General features: G+C 30.4%; 2 protein-coding genes across 2 annotated transcripts; one reads left to right on the top strand and one right to left on the bottom strand.

Annotated features, from left to right (window-relative positions):
• Positions 1-13,696: 13,696 nt before the first annotated feature.
• LOC123658055 (putative nuclease HARBI1) lies at positions 13,697-15,268 on the top strand. The gene is made up of 3 exons (XM_045593537.1): positions 13,697-13,917; positions 14,048-14,334; positions 14,606-15,268. The coding sequence occupies exons 1-3, from the start codon at positions 13,697-13,699 to the stop codon at positions 15,181-15,183; spliced, it is 1,086 nt and encodes a 361-aa protein (XP_045449493.1). The 3' UTR covers positions 15,184-15,268.
• Positions 15,265-17,133, bottom strand: LOC123658054 (myb/SANT-like DNA-binding domain-containing protein 3). The gene is made up of 6 exons (XM_045593536.1): positions 17,096-17,133; positions 16,743-16,968; positions 16,390-16,554; positions 16,004-16,072; positions 15,813-15,921; positions 15,265-15,507 (listed from the first exon to the last, which is right to left on the bottom strand). Exons 1-6 carry the CDS (start codon positions 17,131-17,133, stop codon positions 15,275-15,277), a joined length of 840 nt encoding a protein of 279 aa, XP_045449492.1. The 3' UTR covers positions 15,265-15,274.
• Positions 17,134-19,022: the final 1,889 nt, after the last annotated feature.

The following is a 19,022-nucleotide window of genomic DNA, read 5'->3' as shown; positions in this document are numbered from 1 at the left end:
GTAAGATTTCTTTTCAATTATATTTTGAAATATTTTTTTTTCATTACAGTTCGATTGCAAATATTATTTAATTGACAAATTAGTCAATAGAACTATAACAGTGTTTATTAAAATTGTAATGACAGTGTCTAACTTTTGTATTTTTTCAAAGGAATAAATAAATTTTTATTACGTGAAGTCAACAATTCAACAATCAATTAATTTTTTATTATTTTATTTAAAGAAACATTCATTTTATAAAACGATATTGATAGAGCAGTGACTGTTTAACCAATTTACGGTTTATTTTGCACATGAGTAATGTGTGCACATGTGTATGCAAACAGTTATAATTTGCAAGAACGTAACAGGCTGTCTCATTTTTTCGTTACCCAAATACCTACAAGGCAAATGCCACGATCACGTCGAAATTCTCGTATTCACGCGAAGTTAATTTACTTGTGATTTGAAATTAAATACTCGTATCTAATATTGTAAAACTTTGTCTTTACAACTATTATCGAAATTTTATTACTTTATAAATATTAGTTCTTTTATTTTTAAGCCATTATCATTTTTTTCCAAAGAGGTATGATTATTTATTGATATTATCTTTGAAACAACTACTAATTTAGAAGATAAGTATAATTAGGTGAATTGTAATTCAGTACTTGTGGTTCATTTATATATTATTATATAATAAAATGCAAGTAGAGATTGTTAAGTAAAAAAATAGATTAAAATCCACATAACAAAAAAGATTAGGTTTGAAAACATATAGTAACTGAACAAATACGTAGTTTTTATACTTACTGTTATTTTTTTTATAATACCCGTTGTTTAGTTTATAATATCCGTTTTTTACATTTCTGCTATATATTATTTAGAATATTCGCAACAGTGTCTCAAAAATGGTAGTAAAACTTTCTATATCATATCTATATAATTATTCATACATTTTAGAAATGTAAGAAATAAATGTAATATTTTAAAATAATTATAATGATACAAAATTGAATTTGTAATCTAATTCGTAACATTTACTTTTAACATTTATTTATTTTTATGTATATACGTATATTTAGTAGTTTTATATTATTTTTCTTTCACTCTTATGTATACAAATAAATACAATTGGAGTGTCTGTTTGTAATATTCAAATAATCGCTTTTTACTAATGTATACACGGTACATATACCAAAATAACATTTATTTTAAATTTTTGTCTGTCTGTCTGTCTGTCTGTTTGTTCCAGCTAATCTTTAAAATGGTTGGGCCGATTTTGACGGGACATTCACTGGCAGATAACTGATGTAATAGGAAGTAACATAGGCTCCTTCTATTTTAGAAATTTATTCATTTTATAACTCTGCGAACTGAACAATAACTTTTTTGTTAAATTCCACGCGGATGAAGTCTCGGGCACAGCTTGTCTAACATATTTTATTAACACATTTTACTTGTTTGAAATATCATTAAAAACTTAATTTTATAGTCTTTAGTGACTATTTAAATTTAAAGATACGGTGTTATTACAAATAATTTTGCATTTTTTTTTATCTATTCAAGTGTATATTGAATATTAAAGAAATATATAAAAAATTTACTGAGAAATGTTTGTATTTTTTTTTCACTCAGGGTGACTTTACTAAAATGTAGCATGTGATTCCTAAGTGTGTAAAAATAAACTAAAATTCATTAATTATTCATTGGTATTGTATATTTAAGAGAGTCTTATCCTTAATTTTATAACCAATATTTATTACGCATGACTGGTTTATTTAGAGTACGAAAATTTGTTAAATGTTAACACAGTTTGAGGAGCGCTTAATTTATACACTTGTTTTACATCTAAACTATTTATATTTGTGAAATTAAAAACAAGCTCGTTTCAAATATTTTACTTACATCTTATCGAATGAAAGTAAAAACCAATGTATTTAACCCTCTTCGTTATTTATATTTACATTGTTTTTTTAGGAGTTACATCCGAAATATCGATATTATTGTTTCGAACTTTTTTTTTAATAAAACATTCTTCGTATTATATAACAATATATGAAAAGTAAATTAAAAAAGTAAATGAAAAGTAAATTTGCGTACACTTATTTATTATATCACAATCATGATTGAACCATGCTGGAGAAGGGTTTCAGCTTTATCAACCATGGTGTTCCACTGCGGGTTGACGGATATATTCCCTACAATGAGTAACGATTGCTAACAGGTATTTATGATAACAACCGGGACCGGCAGCTTAACGTGCACTTCGAGTCATATTGGAGAGACCCGCAAGGACAGATCCAAACTGGAAAGAAATATTTTATACAAATACAAATATCCATTAGGAGCGCGAATCGAACCCACAAACCGCTGGTATTTAGGCACCTACATACCAGAGTACTTGTCATTATTATGTATTTTACGTAAAAATCTTCAATTTTTCTTCCGAAAACGATTCGGCCTATTTTTGTTTTTGTGTTTTTTGCTATTCGATTTTGAGAAAACTTGGAAGACAACAAACAAGCATTTTATGCGACTGTTTAAATAAAAAAAAGTTAGTTTAGCTTAGTTATCTGTAGGTTTAATTTTTTCTCACGTTCAAATTATTAGTACCTACAATTATTATGTAAGCTGAATATTTCAATATTGTTACCTATTTGACTTTTTAGACCTATTGACCTTTCTAATCTGGCTTAAATTTGATTATGCAGCCTGTTATCGGCTGTCATTGGAATAACCTTAACGTTTCAAATACCAAAGGCGACTAAATTCCATGGTTCGGATGATTTTACAAGTAATCACTTTTCGATTGATCACCTACAAATTCTCATCAGACCTCCGTGCATGTTACTTCCGCAAACATTTCTTTTGTTATTTCGCTTAATGGATGAAAATTACTTTTTACTTATTTTAGTATATTAGTAAAAATAGCCGAAAGAGTTGGCTTAAAAATTACTGGCCAGGCTATATTTAATTCTAAATAGAAAAAAAAAACATTTAAAATGGACCCTACGATGACATAGGGTGCCTGCTAAAATTCTAGTTTAAATAGCGGTTGCCAACAGGTTAAAGCTTACTGTTACTACTGCTCCTGTCAAGTAGGTTTGAGTTTAGTGACTAATACCCAACAGACGACGCCCTTTTGACACAAAAAAGAAATCAAAAAGATCTCTTCTTCGATGTATGGTGCAGTCATTAATAAAATAGTGCTAATAATATATCAATGAGAGTGAATAAATTATATTAATATTTTAAACGCAAGTGGCAAAATGAAAGCCATTCGGCAATTAATAATTTATTTCATTTCAAATTGAATAGAAATATTTAGTATATAATTATTGTTATGAAATATTTCTCAACATTAAACAAAAACAAATATTATAACTAGAGTTATATTAATGTATTCAATGTTACGCAATCATAAACTTGAACTGAAATTAAGTGTTTTAATATCTACTTAGTATTTAAATAAGAAAATGTATTACTGTTTAAATACACAAGCTTTATATGTAGGTATTTAATATTATGTACATCCGAACACGTTGTAAGTAACCGCAGGAAAGCATACACGTTTTCATAGTAAACATAATACACAATAAGTAACACGTGCAATACTCCGGGACAAAAAAACTATTTCCTTATCCTCCTTTCTCATTTTTTTTTACAATATCAGTTTTCGTAAAGAGTGTACTTTCACAAAGTACCTGAAAAGTTTTTTAACTAAACATAATTTTTAAATAGTTTAACAATAATTATGTTTAGAGGCAAACGAAAAAAAACCGACTTCAATTATATCGACTAGTAATGCAACGTAAGTAGATGAAAAAATAGTCAAGTAAATACGCATTATGAAAAATTACTCCAAAGTTGTAATCGGGTCTCGATGAAATTTAAATGTGACCACATGATAAACATCGGCTTTCGATTAAATTAAAAATCATTGAAATTGGTACATCCAGTAAAACGTTATGCAGATTTTCGAGAGTTTCCCTTGATTTCTCTGGGATCCCATCATCAGATCCTGGTTTCCTTATCATGGTGCCATACTGGGGATATCTTCATTCCAACAAAAAAGAATTATCAAAATCGGTTCATAAACGACGAAGTTATCCCCGAACATACATTTTTTTGAAGTCGGTTAAAAAAGTTACACTAATTACATAACGTAAATCATATGTAACAGGTTCTACATAATGTATATTATACCTACGGTTATTTACATAATTGTTAATGATCGTTTGCTGAAGTGCGGTGTTAACAAATAATGTGAATAATGTAAGACGGATATTGAATAATTATATTTTTTTCTGTAACGAATACTGAAATAACGATTTTATTACATGTTCATGTGAACACGATAACTGTTTGATTAGTTTTCCGCGCTGCTTAATGTGGCTTACTAGTTATTTTTTTAAGTTTAAAAATAAAATTAAAAATTTTAGTTTTAATTAAACAAAATACACTTATTAAATAAATTAATTTGAATTTGATTTTATCTTGTCAAAATAAGTTCACCTTGAAATAATTTCGGTTCAAACAATTTTCAAATGATTAATTACGAAATAATAACCACTGTCATGTTAGCACATCGAGCAACGCGTGCTTTGATTGTTACACAAACAAGAAAAAAAGACCAATCATAACCGACACGTGACAAGCTAAAGTGAAACAAGGTCGGTTGAGAAAACGAAATTGATATTGTACTATCTCCTGTACGAGACGCCTACAAGTTGTCGAGTGCACTAGTACTTAGTTACAACAAACTGCACCGTCCGTTATTACTGTGAGTAATGTTGTCATTCAAGTCAATTAGATTACATCTCAACCTTCGCTGTTTCGTAATTTTTTTTTTTTTTTAATAATGTGCGACTTGTTATCTATTTCATTGTCTTTGTTTACTAATGTCAAGTTACAGTCACGCATGTGAAAAACGTAATGAAGTGTTAGGTACAGATATTTTGATAAATATATATACGAAAATAATTAAAGGTGCACTGCGACTTGTGATTTTGTTTTTGACCAACTTCAGTAAAAGAAGGGGGTTCTCAAATCTATTGTATCTTTTTAGGTATGCTACCTTAGAATTTTTGATTGGACGGACCAATTTCGATGATTTTTTTTAATCGAAAGGTGGTGCCATGTTATGTGGTCCCATTTAAATTTATTCGAGATGTGACAAGTACTTTTTGAGAAATCTCAAATAATGCGTTGACTTGACTATTTTTCGTCGACAGTCGTTGTATTACACTTCAAAGCTTTTTATCGGGTGAACTGATATTGATGATCATTTTTTAATCGATAGCTGATACTTATGAAAATCTCTCTTTCATTTGAATTTCATCAAGATCTATTAAGTACTTTACTATTTTTTCGTCTACCCACGTTGTATTACTTGTCGATGTAATGAAGGTTTTTTACGTTTGCGAGCAAACAAAATTATTATTTCTCATAATGCATACGTATGCACGCATTCAGTTACACTCCACTGCTGCCCAGCAGGCCCATATGCCTTTTCTCCGTGTAGGAGAATGATTTGAGCTTAATCCACCACGCGGCTTCACTGCAGGTTGGCGGATATATTCTATGAGTAACGATCGCTAACAGATGTGTATGATAACAACCAGGCCTGACAGCTTAACGTGCTCTCCAAGGTACGGTGGAGAGACCCACAAGGATAGACATCTAAACCGAAAAGAAATATTTGTACAAATATCCATCCCGAGCTGGAATTGAACCCGCAAACCGCCGGTGTTTAAGGCGACTACTCGCACCCCTATACCAGAGTGGCTGTTATATCAGAGCGGTTGTTACACCAGAACGGTTGTTATATTCTATACTAATATTATAAATCTGAAGAGTTTGTTTGCTTGTTTGTTTGCTTCAACGCGCTAATCTCTGGAACTATTGGTCCCATTTGAAAAATTCTTTCAGTGTTAGATAGCCCATTTATGGAGGAAGGCTATAGGCTATATGTTTTTTTCAAATTAACGCGTGTTAAACCGCGAGGTACAGCTAGTAATGCATACACGAAATATAATTCCAGATTTCTTAAAAAATGTTATCTAAAGAGTGTTAAGTAATTCACAAATGTATACTATAGTTAGATTTATTTAGGAGTATATAACCAAAATTTAGTAGGAACAAGTATTTAAGTAAATATTTGCTTCTTTTGACGGCTTCTACTCTTTACATTTAAATACACTTCAGTCTGTAATATCCCGCTACTGGGCATAGGCCTCTTTCCCCATGTAGGAAAAGGACCAGAGCTTAATCCACCACACTGCTCCAATGCGGGTTGGCGGATATATTCTCTACTATGAGTAACGATCGCTATCAGGTGTACATGATAACAACCGGGACCGACGGCTTAACGTGCTCTCCGAGGCACGGTGGGGAGACCCACAAGGACTGCAAAAACACCCAGACCACGGCAAACACCCGTATGGCCGATACAAATGTTTGTCATGTGCAGGGATCGAACCCGCAACCGCCAGCGCAACAGGTACAATCCACGCCTGTAACCGTTGCGCCAACGCGGCGTCATTAATTATGAATATTAAAATGTAATTAAAACACATTCAATGTAAGTAATATTATTAAAAATTTAGTTAATAATATAGGATATAAATGTTTCAGTACGTTAAACGAAAGTTTTTAATATGTATTTCTTTTCATGAGAATAAGTTTCACGCATATTTTATAATTTTTTAGTAGAAATCACATTTATATTGTTACTAAGAAATTTGGTCTAAAATTTATGTAAATAAATTAAAAATTATATCTTTTTTCTACAATGAATATTCTTTTAATATAGTAAAAAGTAACAAAAAAAGACATTGAACAATATTATGTAATTAAATTTTTAGACAATGGAGAAATTTATAAAAATTATTATATTAAAAAAGAAATTACGTATTAAATTCTTATTTATTAAATATTTGTTTAAATAATTACGCATTATTAAAACATAAGTGAATACTTTAAAACTTTTTATTTTAACAATGTTTTGTTCTTACAATATCATTATATTAATAACTTTATGATAAGTAAAGCTGATCTGTCCTATATACAACCTTACAAAATAATATTTCCTAACAGGCCAATACATCATCGACGACCGTAAACTATTAGAACTAGATACATAAAATTGGGACAGAAAGATCCTTTTATATCCCTAGGCCTCAATAAGGAAGAAGTTTTGATACATAACATAACATAACATTTTCGTTCAAAAAATTGTAACATTTTATCGACCATACTTATAGTATGAAAGTATAATCATCAAAATATAATAAATATATCTAAGATGTGTGTAACTATGTGGGATGTCTGTTTGCAGGCAATTTTAAGATTTTTAAGTCTCTAATGGTGCGCCGGCGGCGCCTATACACCGACGGTCGCGGGTTCGATTCCCACTCGGAGTAGATATTTGTATTTATACAAATATTTATTTCCAGTCTGGTTGTTAGTCCTTGTGGGCCTCATCAATGTACCTCAGAGAGCGCGTTAAGCTGTCTGTCCTGGTTGTTATCATGTAAACCTGATAGCGATCGTTACTCATAGGGAATATATCTGCCAATCCGTATTAGAACAGCGTGGTGGATTAAGCTCTGGTCCTTCTACATCGAGATAGAGCCCAGTAGTGGGATATAACAGATTGAAGCATAGCGTTGGCTGACATATATACATATGTATAAATAAATATGTATTACATTTAGAATCGGGGTAATCAAACCCAAAATTTCGGAGCAGAAATACTTCAAAATCACCGCTAACGGCGCCAACGGGCTAGTCATCATCACCATCATCATCATTCGTATCTAGAATAAAACTTTATTATTGAACTTTCGATCAGTAATAATACAAAAACGTTCTTAATTTACCGACACGACCCTTGGGAGAATGCAAAGGGGAACTAAAGTTTCTACACGTTAAAAGCCGCAATCAACAGCCAGAACGGCCTTAAGAATTTAAACGTAATTAAAACGATTAGATAGTTCTTGAACATTTGTTTGCATTAGAATTTCATTTAGTTACAAAATAGCAAACAACTGTCACTGACCTAGAATGTAGACTATTTAGCAGACATAAAACAACTCAATAGTTAGTCGTACTGCCTTATAAGTATTTATATAACCCTAACTCGAAACGTATTAAGCTAGACGTCCCACGTGGTATCAACGCGGTATCATCAGTGATAAATTTGATGGTTATCACTTCACTTGAAGAAGCCTAGCATTCAATTTTATAGTATTTTATTATAGCTATAGCTTACGAATGTACTTAGGTAGAAGAAGAAGAAGAAATATACTTTATTGTGCATATTACAACCCAAAATAACATAGATCTTTAAAAATAAAATTTGCAAAACAATATTATGCACAAAGGCGGTCTTATCGCTAGGTAATCGATTTCTTCCAGACAACCTTGGGGAAGAGGAAATTTTAAAATAAAAAGAGTAGAGTTATCAAAAGGCAAAACAGAAAATTAAAAACAAAGACAGGTAGGTTAAGTAGGCAGAAGTAGGTAAGTAAGACTCTATAACACAAAAAAGGAATGTTTGAGTAAGTTTTATAAGCTGACTAATAATATATTATATATAAGTAATTAAGTTTAACAATATATCGTTAAACAAAATTTTGTATCAATTTAGACGTCGATGTATTAGATAAGTGCATAGTTTCTCAACACATGAACCTTGATATACAATCTATGGGAAAAACTTTATATCAATGTCAGAACCAACCCATATATTATTTACATTCACTTAATACATTATTACATAACCTTCATTTGTTTGGTAATTTCGTACGAGTTTATCCACCATATGTAGACGAGAGGTAATATCATTAAGAAAAGGTTTCGAAAATCCATGTCATCATGTCGCATTTTGATAATCCAACAAAAATATATTTTGATAACATTTTACCTTATAAGTAATGTAACTCTTCGTAAAAGTAAGTGAGGCCTACTTTTTGTCTTTGTTTTTCAAATCATTTCATCAATTCAGTTCATCTAAATGTGAAGCTTTATAAACAGTTATCGTTCCGTTTCTGTGTGTGTTCCTGTAAGTTTCTAATTACCAAACGAAGATACAAAATATTACGAGTATGTGTCGTTAAACATGTAATGTTGACCCTCTCTACAAATTACTACCCTGCTACCCACATTGGTAAATACGATATACTAAACATTTCTCGCGATTTCACCTGTGTTTATATTAACGGCTACTGTCACCATTACTGCTATACCACCTACCATTAGTCATGGGTTTAACGTAATATTAATTACTACTATAATCTATAGTTCTTAAGAAGGCTATTTATAACATTTATGTATTACTAAACCTCTTAGAGGTCATAAGAAATAGTTAATAAAAAAGCAATAAAACAAATTAATAATTTCATTATGAAGTGATAGCTGGACTATAACTTATTAACGAACAATATTTTCTACGTAATCTTTTTATTTCCTGTGGTAAAATTTAATGACTTTGGCGATCAATTAATTCATTCATCCATTTGGCTTAATGGCGTAATTGTGTCTGCTAAACAATTTTGTAATTATAAATTGATGCTTTTTAAAGCACCCATACTGTAAACAGGTTAATAAATTACTTAATGAAATACATGTGACATGGTTTTTTTAAACTTGACAGCTTTTAAAATACACAACATACTATAAGACATGTGGGTTTAATTTTAGATTCATTCATTAAATAATATTCATTTATTCTTATCACATCATAATGTAACGTAGTGTAAGTTTTTAATTTAAGTTGTTTTCACGAGCAGTATTCATATTTTTGATTTAAAAGGGTCTTGCCGCGATTATAATTTTGAGATTCCCTACACTACGACGATGTTGCAGACGTTTAGCACAATGTAGAAGCGTATATTTTTGGTTTGAAAACGTAGTCTAATGTAAAAGTATAATATAATATAATACAATATATATACTGTATATTGCATATTAAAAATGTTACAAGTACTGGCTGAAATTGTTTTAAATACATGTAGATGTCTTAATTACTAACGCAACAATCTTGTCTAGGCAACCTTAGAAATGGCTACACTATACGTAATAAACAGTATTTATATGTTATTAATTTAAATGTACAATGTACCTACATTTATTCAAATGGTTATATTGCTATTAAGATAGATGACCTCAAGTCATTGCACCACATAATATTTTATTAACGTTAAATGCTTGTGTATGAAATGGTTTTTCATGATCTAACAGTTAGTAATATTTTTATATATAATCACGCCCTTAATTCGCGTTATAGACGTGTCTGCATGTTTCTATTTTGTACCCGGTGTTTGGCATTGAATTTTAACGTGCTATTATAATAACATAATAACTGATAACTGATATCATATACTTAGCACGTGAGTAAAGAACACGTAATTAAAGCGAGTTTTTTTCTTAAATTAACTGAAATTATCAGCGTGTGGAAAAACACTTGCTGCATTTGCATCACGTTGCGTTTGCGTTGTGTCTATAACTTTATTGTAATAATAAGCTACCTTAAAAAGACGAGGGAAATCACTGTGTGTGGTACCTAATGACATCATAAAAGAGGAGTAAGATCATCGCTAATTTTGAAAAAATAAGAGTGGTAAAGACTGGTCTCATTTACCATCTCTTACCAGTATAATGTATGAACGGAGATGGAGTTTGACAATGCACACCATGCATCTCCCCTAAATATAACATTTTCCATGGAGTGGCTGCATATTGGCGATCTATTACGAGAAACCTAAGCATTTTCTATGCCCTACACGATCAGATGGTTAAGAAGTATAAGTTCCGAAAGCCTTATTAGATAGACCGGCGCTGGAAAACAACCCTGGTACCGTGGTAATAGATTAGACACGGTTGAAAATGTTTTAGTTTTTCTTAAGAAGCGTCGAAATAGAAAATAAAACTAAATATTTTAATCTGGCGCAAGGGTTTGTCGACTATAGTCGATCCCAATTAGCGCATCGTCAGTGGCAGCTGAGGATCCATGACATATTTTGCTCGAACCAATTTGTAGAAGGCGGTAAGGATGGGCTCTACTAGGATTGGCCGCCGATTCTTAACCTACGATCCTAATCCCCGGTTATTTGACCTCCCTGCTGTAGCGTAATCCTCTCTCCACCTACTTATATCACTCATCACTTTAGCCTAATACAGTCTACTGCTGGACATAGGCCTCAACAAATACGCGCCAAAAATGGCATGAACTCATGTGTTTTGCCCATAGTCACCACGCTGGGCAGGCGGGTTATCGCACCGAAGACGCTGCTGCCCGTCTTCGGATTGTGTATTTTAAAGCCAGCAGTTGGATGGTTAACCCGCCAACGGTCGGCTTTTTAAGTTCCAAGGTGAAAGTGGAACTATGTTATCCCATCGCCTCTTACGATACCCACAGAAAGAGAGGGGGTGACTATATACTTACTGCCGTAACCACACAGCACCTACTTATACTCGTATGTATCCATGTAAATTTATCACAAGGTTTATTTATATAACTAGTTTATTTCACTACAGATAAACGTATTTTCATACGAATAAACGAAACTAATAGTAATAAAATTATTACTGTTTTAATACATTTACATAAATAAACACAACAACATTAAGTTAAAACAATTTACCAACAAAACGTTTTGATTAGTTTATGATCAACAACTTGCTCTAAGGGTTGTCTTGTAGTTTGTTACAGAAAATATTTGGCAAGCACTGGAAATTTATTCACCTCTTCAACTATCACCGTATACATAAGAAGGAAATCAAGGTATCTAGAGAATGTTTGTTTAACAAACATTACCTAAGAACTGGGAAGTATGCTCCAGGCGTTCAATAATAGGTGCCAGACGTGCAAAACTATACACGCAATTCTAGTTCAGGTCAGAAGCATAACATTATAGAGATTTCCTTCCGTAGTTACAACTCGTTACTGCTATAAAACGTTAGTACCTGGGTGACCGAGCTCGGTATTTTTAATAAATCGTGTTTTTTGGAAATCATGTTTAAATACGAATTACATATTTGTAAAATATGGATAATATTTTTTTTACCAACAATAATGAAAAATATAAATAAATGAAATAAAGAAAAAATAATAATCGATCTGGAAATTTGAGGATATGAACCGTGGTCTTTTCGGTTGATCGCGACCGGCCGATTTCCCACCTGAACTATTACAACTTTATTAACAATCGCAAAATTTACCTTTGTATTCTAACGATATTGTAGTTTCATTGTCTAAAAACTGAAATAAAACGAAATTTTCTAAAAATGAATCTTAGCTAGATTTATTTATCTCCCCCGAAATCTCCTACATACTAAATTTGATGAAAACTATTGGTGCTTTTCCGAGATTCAGATTCTATATATTATACATATATACAAGAATTGCTCTTTTAATAGTATTAGATTTAACATATGTTTTTTCACTTTTCGAAAGGTCTTTGCAAAGGTACGAGTAATTGAGGTTAAAGACATTTTTTGTTGTCTTTCAGTAATGACATGTTGTTGCAATAACTTTAATTTTCTAGACAAGGATAAATGTTATATTTTGATATCATAATTACGTATTCGTGTTGTTGCATATTTTTAACTTGAAATAATGCAATATACTTATTAGAGTTGTATAACGGCATGAATGATTATCTAAATATGAATACAAGTGTAGTAGACAAATACCAATAAGATATTATTGTACAGACTGCTTTTATGAAAAACAACTAATTATTAATTATTTCTAAATGTTGATATTTTTGGAAAGCTTCAAATAACGAAAATAGTTTTAATATATTTGTCCGGTGCGAGTTTGATTATCGCTAGGTTCGTTTATTTATTTTTTTAAACAAAAAACTATGTCTGTTTTATGCCTTCTCTACGTGACAATAGTGAAATCATTAGTAGCTTATTGGCTCAACTGAAAACCATTAAAGCAATCAATCAATCAAATACAAATCAAAAATAAATATCTACTTGCCTGCCTTACCCTTAAAATTATCCACCAATCCACAATCGAATCGAATTCTACTTCCTTAACAACTAAAAGTAGGTATATATATTTTATTGTACCAAAATTGTGTACTGATTATATGCATATTGTATAATTTAACTGCAACATAGAAATAAGCTAATTATAATGATGAAATAGAATACATAAACATAAAAACGTAGTGACAAACTAAAAGTTGAAAAACCGGTAAAACCCGTAATGATTACTCACTGGAAAATAAATAGGTTTTTTATCACCACTGTAACTAATCTAGGACGAATTAGTGCTTTATCTTTAGTTAATTATATTTACCTTTACTTTTTTCCTCTATTTTTTTTTTGCTTATTATGCACGGAATCTGTATCCACTGACTTTATTTAGATTACAATTAATGACTTACAAAACAGACAGATGTTGCCCAGACCTATCCTACGACACTACAACTATGATAACATTTAGGGTGAATTGCACCAACTGACGTTAACGTTAAATATCTCACGTTAAGGTAATATCTTTCGTCAAATCGATAGTTAAGACAAAAATGCGTTGCACCATCTGACAATGGTTAAAATGACGTCATAATTTAACGACAACTATAACGACTCATTTTTGACCGGTTATCGTTTATGTTACATCAAATTCCGTCAATACATCTTTATTAAATTGTTGTTTTTTGCTGTAATATTAGATATTTCCATTCCATTCGGTATGTCTTTACTACAAGAAATTTTGTGGGAAAGTTCTTCCGATTCAGACAACGACTTAATTATTTATTCTAATATTAAAAAAAGAAAGGTTTACCTCGAAAGAATAGATAGATTTAGCAAATGGGATGAAAACTCCTTTTTGGAAAGGTTTCGTGTTTCCAAGAAACTTGCACGCGCTTTGGCTTTGTACTTAGACCCATTGATATCATCGAGAACCACGAAGTGAGTATCTATTTTCTTTCAAACAGTTTCAATGAATGTATCTTACATAGTATTTTTAAAGAGTATCTACATTAGAATTAAAGTTCTTGTAATAATAATTTTAAATAAATATCTATTCATTTTGCTCCAGAAATTCAACTGTAACTTCAATGCAACAAGTACTTATTGCATTAGAATATTTTGCGTGTGGCTCATTTCAACGGTGCATTGCTGATACTGCAGGAGTAAATAAATCAAGCGTATGCCGTATAATAAACAGAGTGAGCAGAGCAATTGCAAGAATGAGACCTGAATGGATATCAATGCCTTGTAATATGAATGAGATAGAAAAAGTGGCAACAAATTTCTATGAACTAAGCGCCTTTCCTAAAGTTATTGGGGCTATTGATTGTACACATATACCCATCAAATCTCCAGGTATTTATTATCAGTTATTAATCTAGGATTAAAACTGAATACATGGTATGGTACAACTGTATAAATGGTAACTGTAGGTACCTTAAGGATTAATATCTCATTGTGATTATGTACTTGTATTTTAAATTCATTTAAAGAGGTGTAACTTTTAATTATTATTTTTCATAATACAGTGTACTAATAATTTTTAGTGTTGTTGTAAAATAGTAAAAATTAGGTACATTATTAATTAGACATTATAATTTATTATTTCTGTACTTTTTCATGTTAGGTGGCATAGACGCAGAAAACTATAGAAATAGAAAATTGATATTTTCAATAAATGTGCAAGTTATTTGCGATGCAGAAATGTATATAAACAACATAGTAGCACGTTGGCCTGGCAGTAGTCATGATAGCCATATATTTAACTGCAGTGTTATAAAAAGTAGACTGGAGGCTGGTGAATTTGAAGGATACTGGTTACTTGGTGATAAGGGCTATGCAATAAAACCATATTTGATGACTCCTCTACGTAACCCAATATCTGAAGGAGAAAAACTGTATAATGAAAGCCAAATTAGAACAAGAAATGTTATTGAAAGGCTATTTGGATGTTGGAAAAAGCGTTTTCCAGTTCTATCATCGAAAATTCGCACTGATTTAAAGAAAGCACAACCTATTATAGTGGCTACTGCAGTACTCCATAATATGTGCAAGAAAATGAAAGAACCTACACCATCATTTATGGATTATGAGACTCCGTTATCTTCTGATGAAGAGGAATTTGAATATAGAGGTTCGATTAACAGATCTGATGACCATAATAGAACTTCTTTGATAAATAATTACTTTAATCAAATGTGTTAGTTACTCACCACCTAATATGTTGGGGTTGTTGAGGTAATAAGGATAAAAATAAGGATTTATTTTAAATAAAAATTTTATTAATTAATTTGAATTATTTATTATTTAGTAAATCTATCTCTAACTGTAATTTAATTATTTCTAACTTATGTTTTTCTTCATTATGTCTAAGTTTTTGCTCATGTAATTCTTTTTGTTGCTCAATAGTCTGTTTTATTTTTTGGAGCTCCATGTCATGTAGCTCGTCTAAAACATTCAATTTTTTTTCTTGTAGAGCTTTTTTAATTAAGTTGCAGCTTACTACTTCCCTCCTCCTTTTTGCCCTGCCTACAAAAATTAAAAGTAATATATTAGGTTACCTTTACAAAATTTTTAAAAGTAAGTAAAGTCCTCTGGGGTACAGGGCAGATAAATTTCTGTATCTGATTCACTAATCAGTTTATAATTATACAAGCAGGTTAACAGCTTCCTTTGCCATACATGACCAAAATATTTTTTTATTGTTTCCCTGGGATTCAAACCTTCAAGCTAAAGCGCAAGTTGTCTGAACCACTGAACCACAGTGAGTTTTTCAAATATTTAACAACATTAATGTATTTATCCAAAAGTAGAGAAGGATAAAATAATTTTACATTTTAGCGGTGAAGACATTGGTCTCTTCAATGATGAATGGGGTGTGCTGGTGTCAAAAACAATTTCTGCGTCAATTCCAGCTGGTTCTGCTGTCTTACTTTCAGCAACCTTTAAAAGTTAAATAAATATTGGTATTACTATATGTATAGAATGAATGAATATAATAAACAAATTTAGTTATCTTGTGCACCTTTGCAATGGGAGTATTAGAATTTTTAATTGTTATAATATCCAGTTTGATATTTTCGTCTTCATGGGGCTGTAACAAAATCAAGTTTTCTTTATTAATAAAATACATCAATTTAAATGAAAATTACGTTGATATTATGTACATCATAGAAAACTCAAAAAGTCATGTCAACTTTTATGAAACCCAACAACAATAACAATTATTTCTATCAGAATTAAAATTGTGTTATTTATTTGATACCTACGATACAAAAGAAAGGAAATTCGTACGATTTGATATTGTTTAAAGGCAACGTTTTGGGCTGGTTAATTTGTGTAAATCATTAAAAGCATTATATTAACAAGATAAATATTAGTACTTATACTTTATAATTATGAAATAAATACCTTGATTACATCATCATCATAAATAGCATCATTTCCATCAATAGATGTTGACATAATTGACTTTAACCAATCAGTAGTTTCTTCATCATCTTGTGAAGGGGGTAATGAGGGGGTCAGGCGGCCACCACCAGTTTTTAACATACTCTGACGCTTGCTGCTAGCTTCCTATAGTACAAAATTTTGGTTTTTATTTTATAAATATATAAATAATGCTAGCTGACCCAGTAAAAATGTACTTTTATCATATATAAACACTTAAATCATAACTGCAGACACAGTGACAAAAGATCTTTTATGTTAGAATTTACTTATCACACAATATATCAAGATCAGTGGCTCAAATATATAAGTACCTTTTTAATTGCCCTTTTTAAGTTATCAAATTTATATTTTAATTGTTTTACACTGCGCGGTGTTTCACCAACTGCATTAAATTCTTTGGAAATATTATTCCAAACGTTCTCTTTTTGTTTAGAGCTGGTCCCATCAGTTTTTTTACATAAGAGTATATGTTTATATTTTCCTACAAGTGATTGTAGTTTATCAACTTCTGCTTTTGAGAAGTTTGTACTTCTTTCTCTGAAAAAATAAAATAAAAATGAAAGAGTATCATAACATATACATTCATTTTTTATTTCTATTTGTAAAATATTTTTCATAATATATATAATTAAATCGAACGAGTAAATTACTTTTAAAAACTTACTTTGTTGTGAAGTTTTCAAGCACATGTGAATTTTCCATTATTATACAAATGAAGTATACAACTTATACACTACACAGATGAATTTCTTTGAAATAACAACCAAATATGCAAATAATAACGAGAAAATTAGAACTTTAAAATAAGAAATTGACAGCTGAAAATTGAAAATTAACTGTATGTCTGAAGTGTTGCTATAAACGAAAATTTACCCGCGTTCATTATCGAGTGAAATGTGTCTCATTGTACTAGTAACCCACTAAACTATAACGTTAACAGTTTTTTTGATGGTGCAACCGCTAATGGCTAACGTAGCTATTACTCGTTATTGTTAGCGTTATTGTTAAATTTAACAGTTACAATAACCAAAGTTTTGGTGCAATTCACCCTTAGACTTAACAAAGAATGAATCTTGAATTTGTGTTTATGTGTTAACATGTCTATAGAACAATATTATTCCAATTTGTAAAAATAACTCTAGCGTAACTTTTTTTTTTCGTAATGCTTAATAATTTTGTTATCTCAGACTATTGACTGAAGAAGGTTATAAACTGTGAGAAGTAATCACGTAAAAAATCAACGAAGCGGCAACCTTTACTCGTGAATTCGCGCGTGTCGCTTAGTCCGTGACTTCGTGTGTACGTATAATAATAAACTAAATTTATTAGTTCGCACAATCTAACTAAAATATAAACAATGTTTCAACTAAAAAGAAAATTAGAATAGTAAAATATTCATCACTTTTTCTTTTAATAGAATAAACTGAAAAAGATAATCTATAAAACATAAAGTTAAAAAAGTTATCATTTTTTATATTCATTAAATTTGAAGAAAGTTATTTACATATTTTTCTAAATTAAAAACTAAAATTCCGATTTTTTTTATTTGTAATCATTGCAGCTGTTGACCCTTAAGGCTTTTATATTATGGTTAGTGAGATTCAACCGTGAAAATTGGAAACCTTGTTTAGTGCTCAGAATGGACATTCATCTAAAATTATCTTCTATTGAGATCGTACCTCGACTTCGAACGTCGTCAGAGAGGTAAAATTTCTGCATAAAAATGTCAACTTTTATTTTTATTGACTGTTCACATAACAATATGCCTATTATAAAGACTCTCATATACATTTGCACGTCAATATATAAATATCTATACATTGTTCAACAACATATATTTTTAATTGACTTTAAAAAAAGGAGAAGGTCCACTGTATTTTTTTTTATGTTTGAATACTAAAAGCTGGTCGATGTTTTAAGCCCATTTAAATTTGATCGAGATCTGACAAGTACCTTTTTAATTATACTTATAACGCAAATTTAATTAACTGTATTATCGACTACCTACGTCGTATTACATGTCAATGAAATTTAAATTTGGTTGATTTATTTTTTTTTTCGTTTGAGAAAAAGTAAAGAAATAAAATCTGATTCAAGCGAAATTTTATGCTGTTTTAAAATATAATCAATAGAAATTACTTCAATATAAATAATTAAAAAGTTAAGTAAAATAATAATACATTTATTGAAAATTCTTGGCAAGCGCAAACAATCGCGGATGACATTAAATTTTATAGAGTTACACAAAAATCATATATTCAAATTTTTGTAATAATTATTTTATGGATTTTACTCATCAAATAAATTCTGCCGACTTTGTCTTCGGAATCAAGATGAAGTAATAAAACGGTACTTTGAACCAAATCTTATCTCTCAATCATCACGATCTCATATCACGATTTTAGAATTTATTTTTGAGTAAGAATTGTTAGGTTGTATTTTAATGGGTGTACCATAAAATTCGTTTCCCCGTTGGAAAAGAATTTTATGTATACCATACCATTAAAAATACCTCTAGAAAAATTATAAATTAAAATATATATATATTATTAAAAGTAAATATCACACATCTTATAATATTAAATAACGTG

The sequence above is a fragment of the Melitaea cinxia genome, chromosome 11 (assembly GCF_905220565.1).
Source record: "Melitaea cinxia chromosome 11, ilMelCinx1.1, whole genome shotgun sequence".
NCBI classification, from domain to species: Eukaryota; Metazoa; Arthropoda; class Insecta; order Lepidoptera; family Nymphalidae; genus Melitaea; species Melitaea cinxia.
The sequence above is the reverse complement of the archived record's forward strand: the minus strand, read 5'-3'. Positions and strand labels throughout refer to the sequence as shown.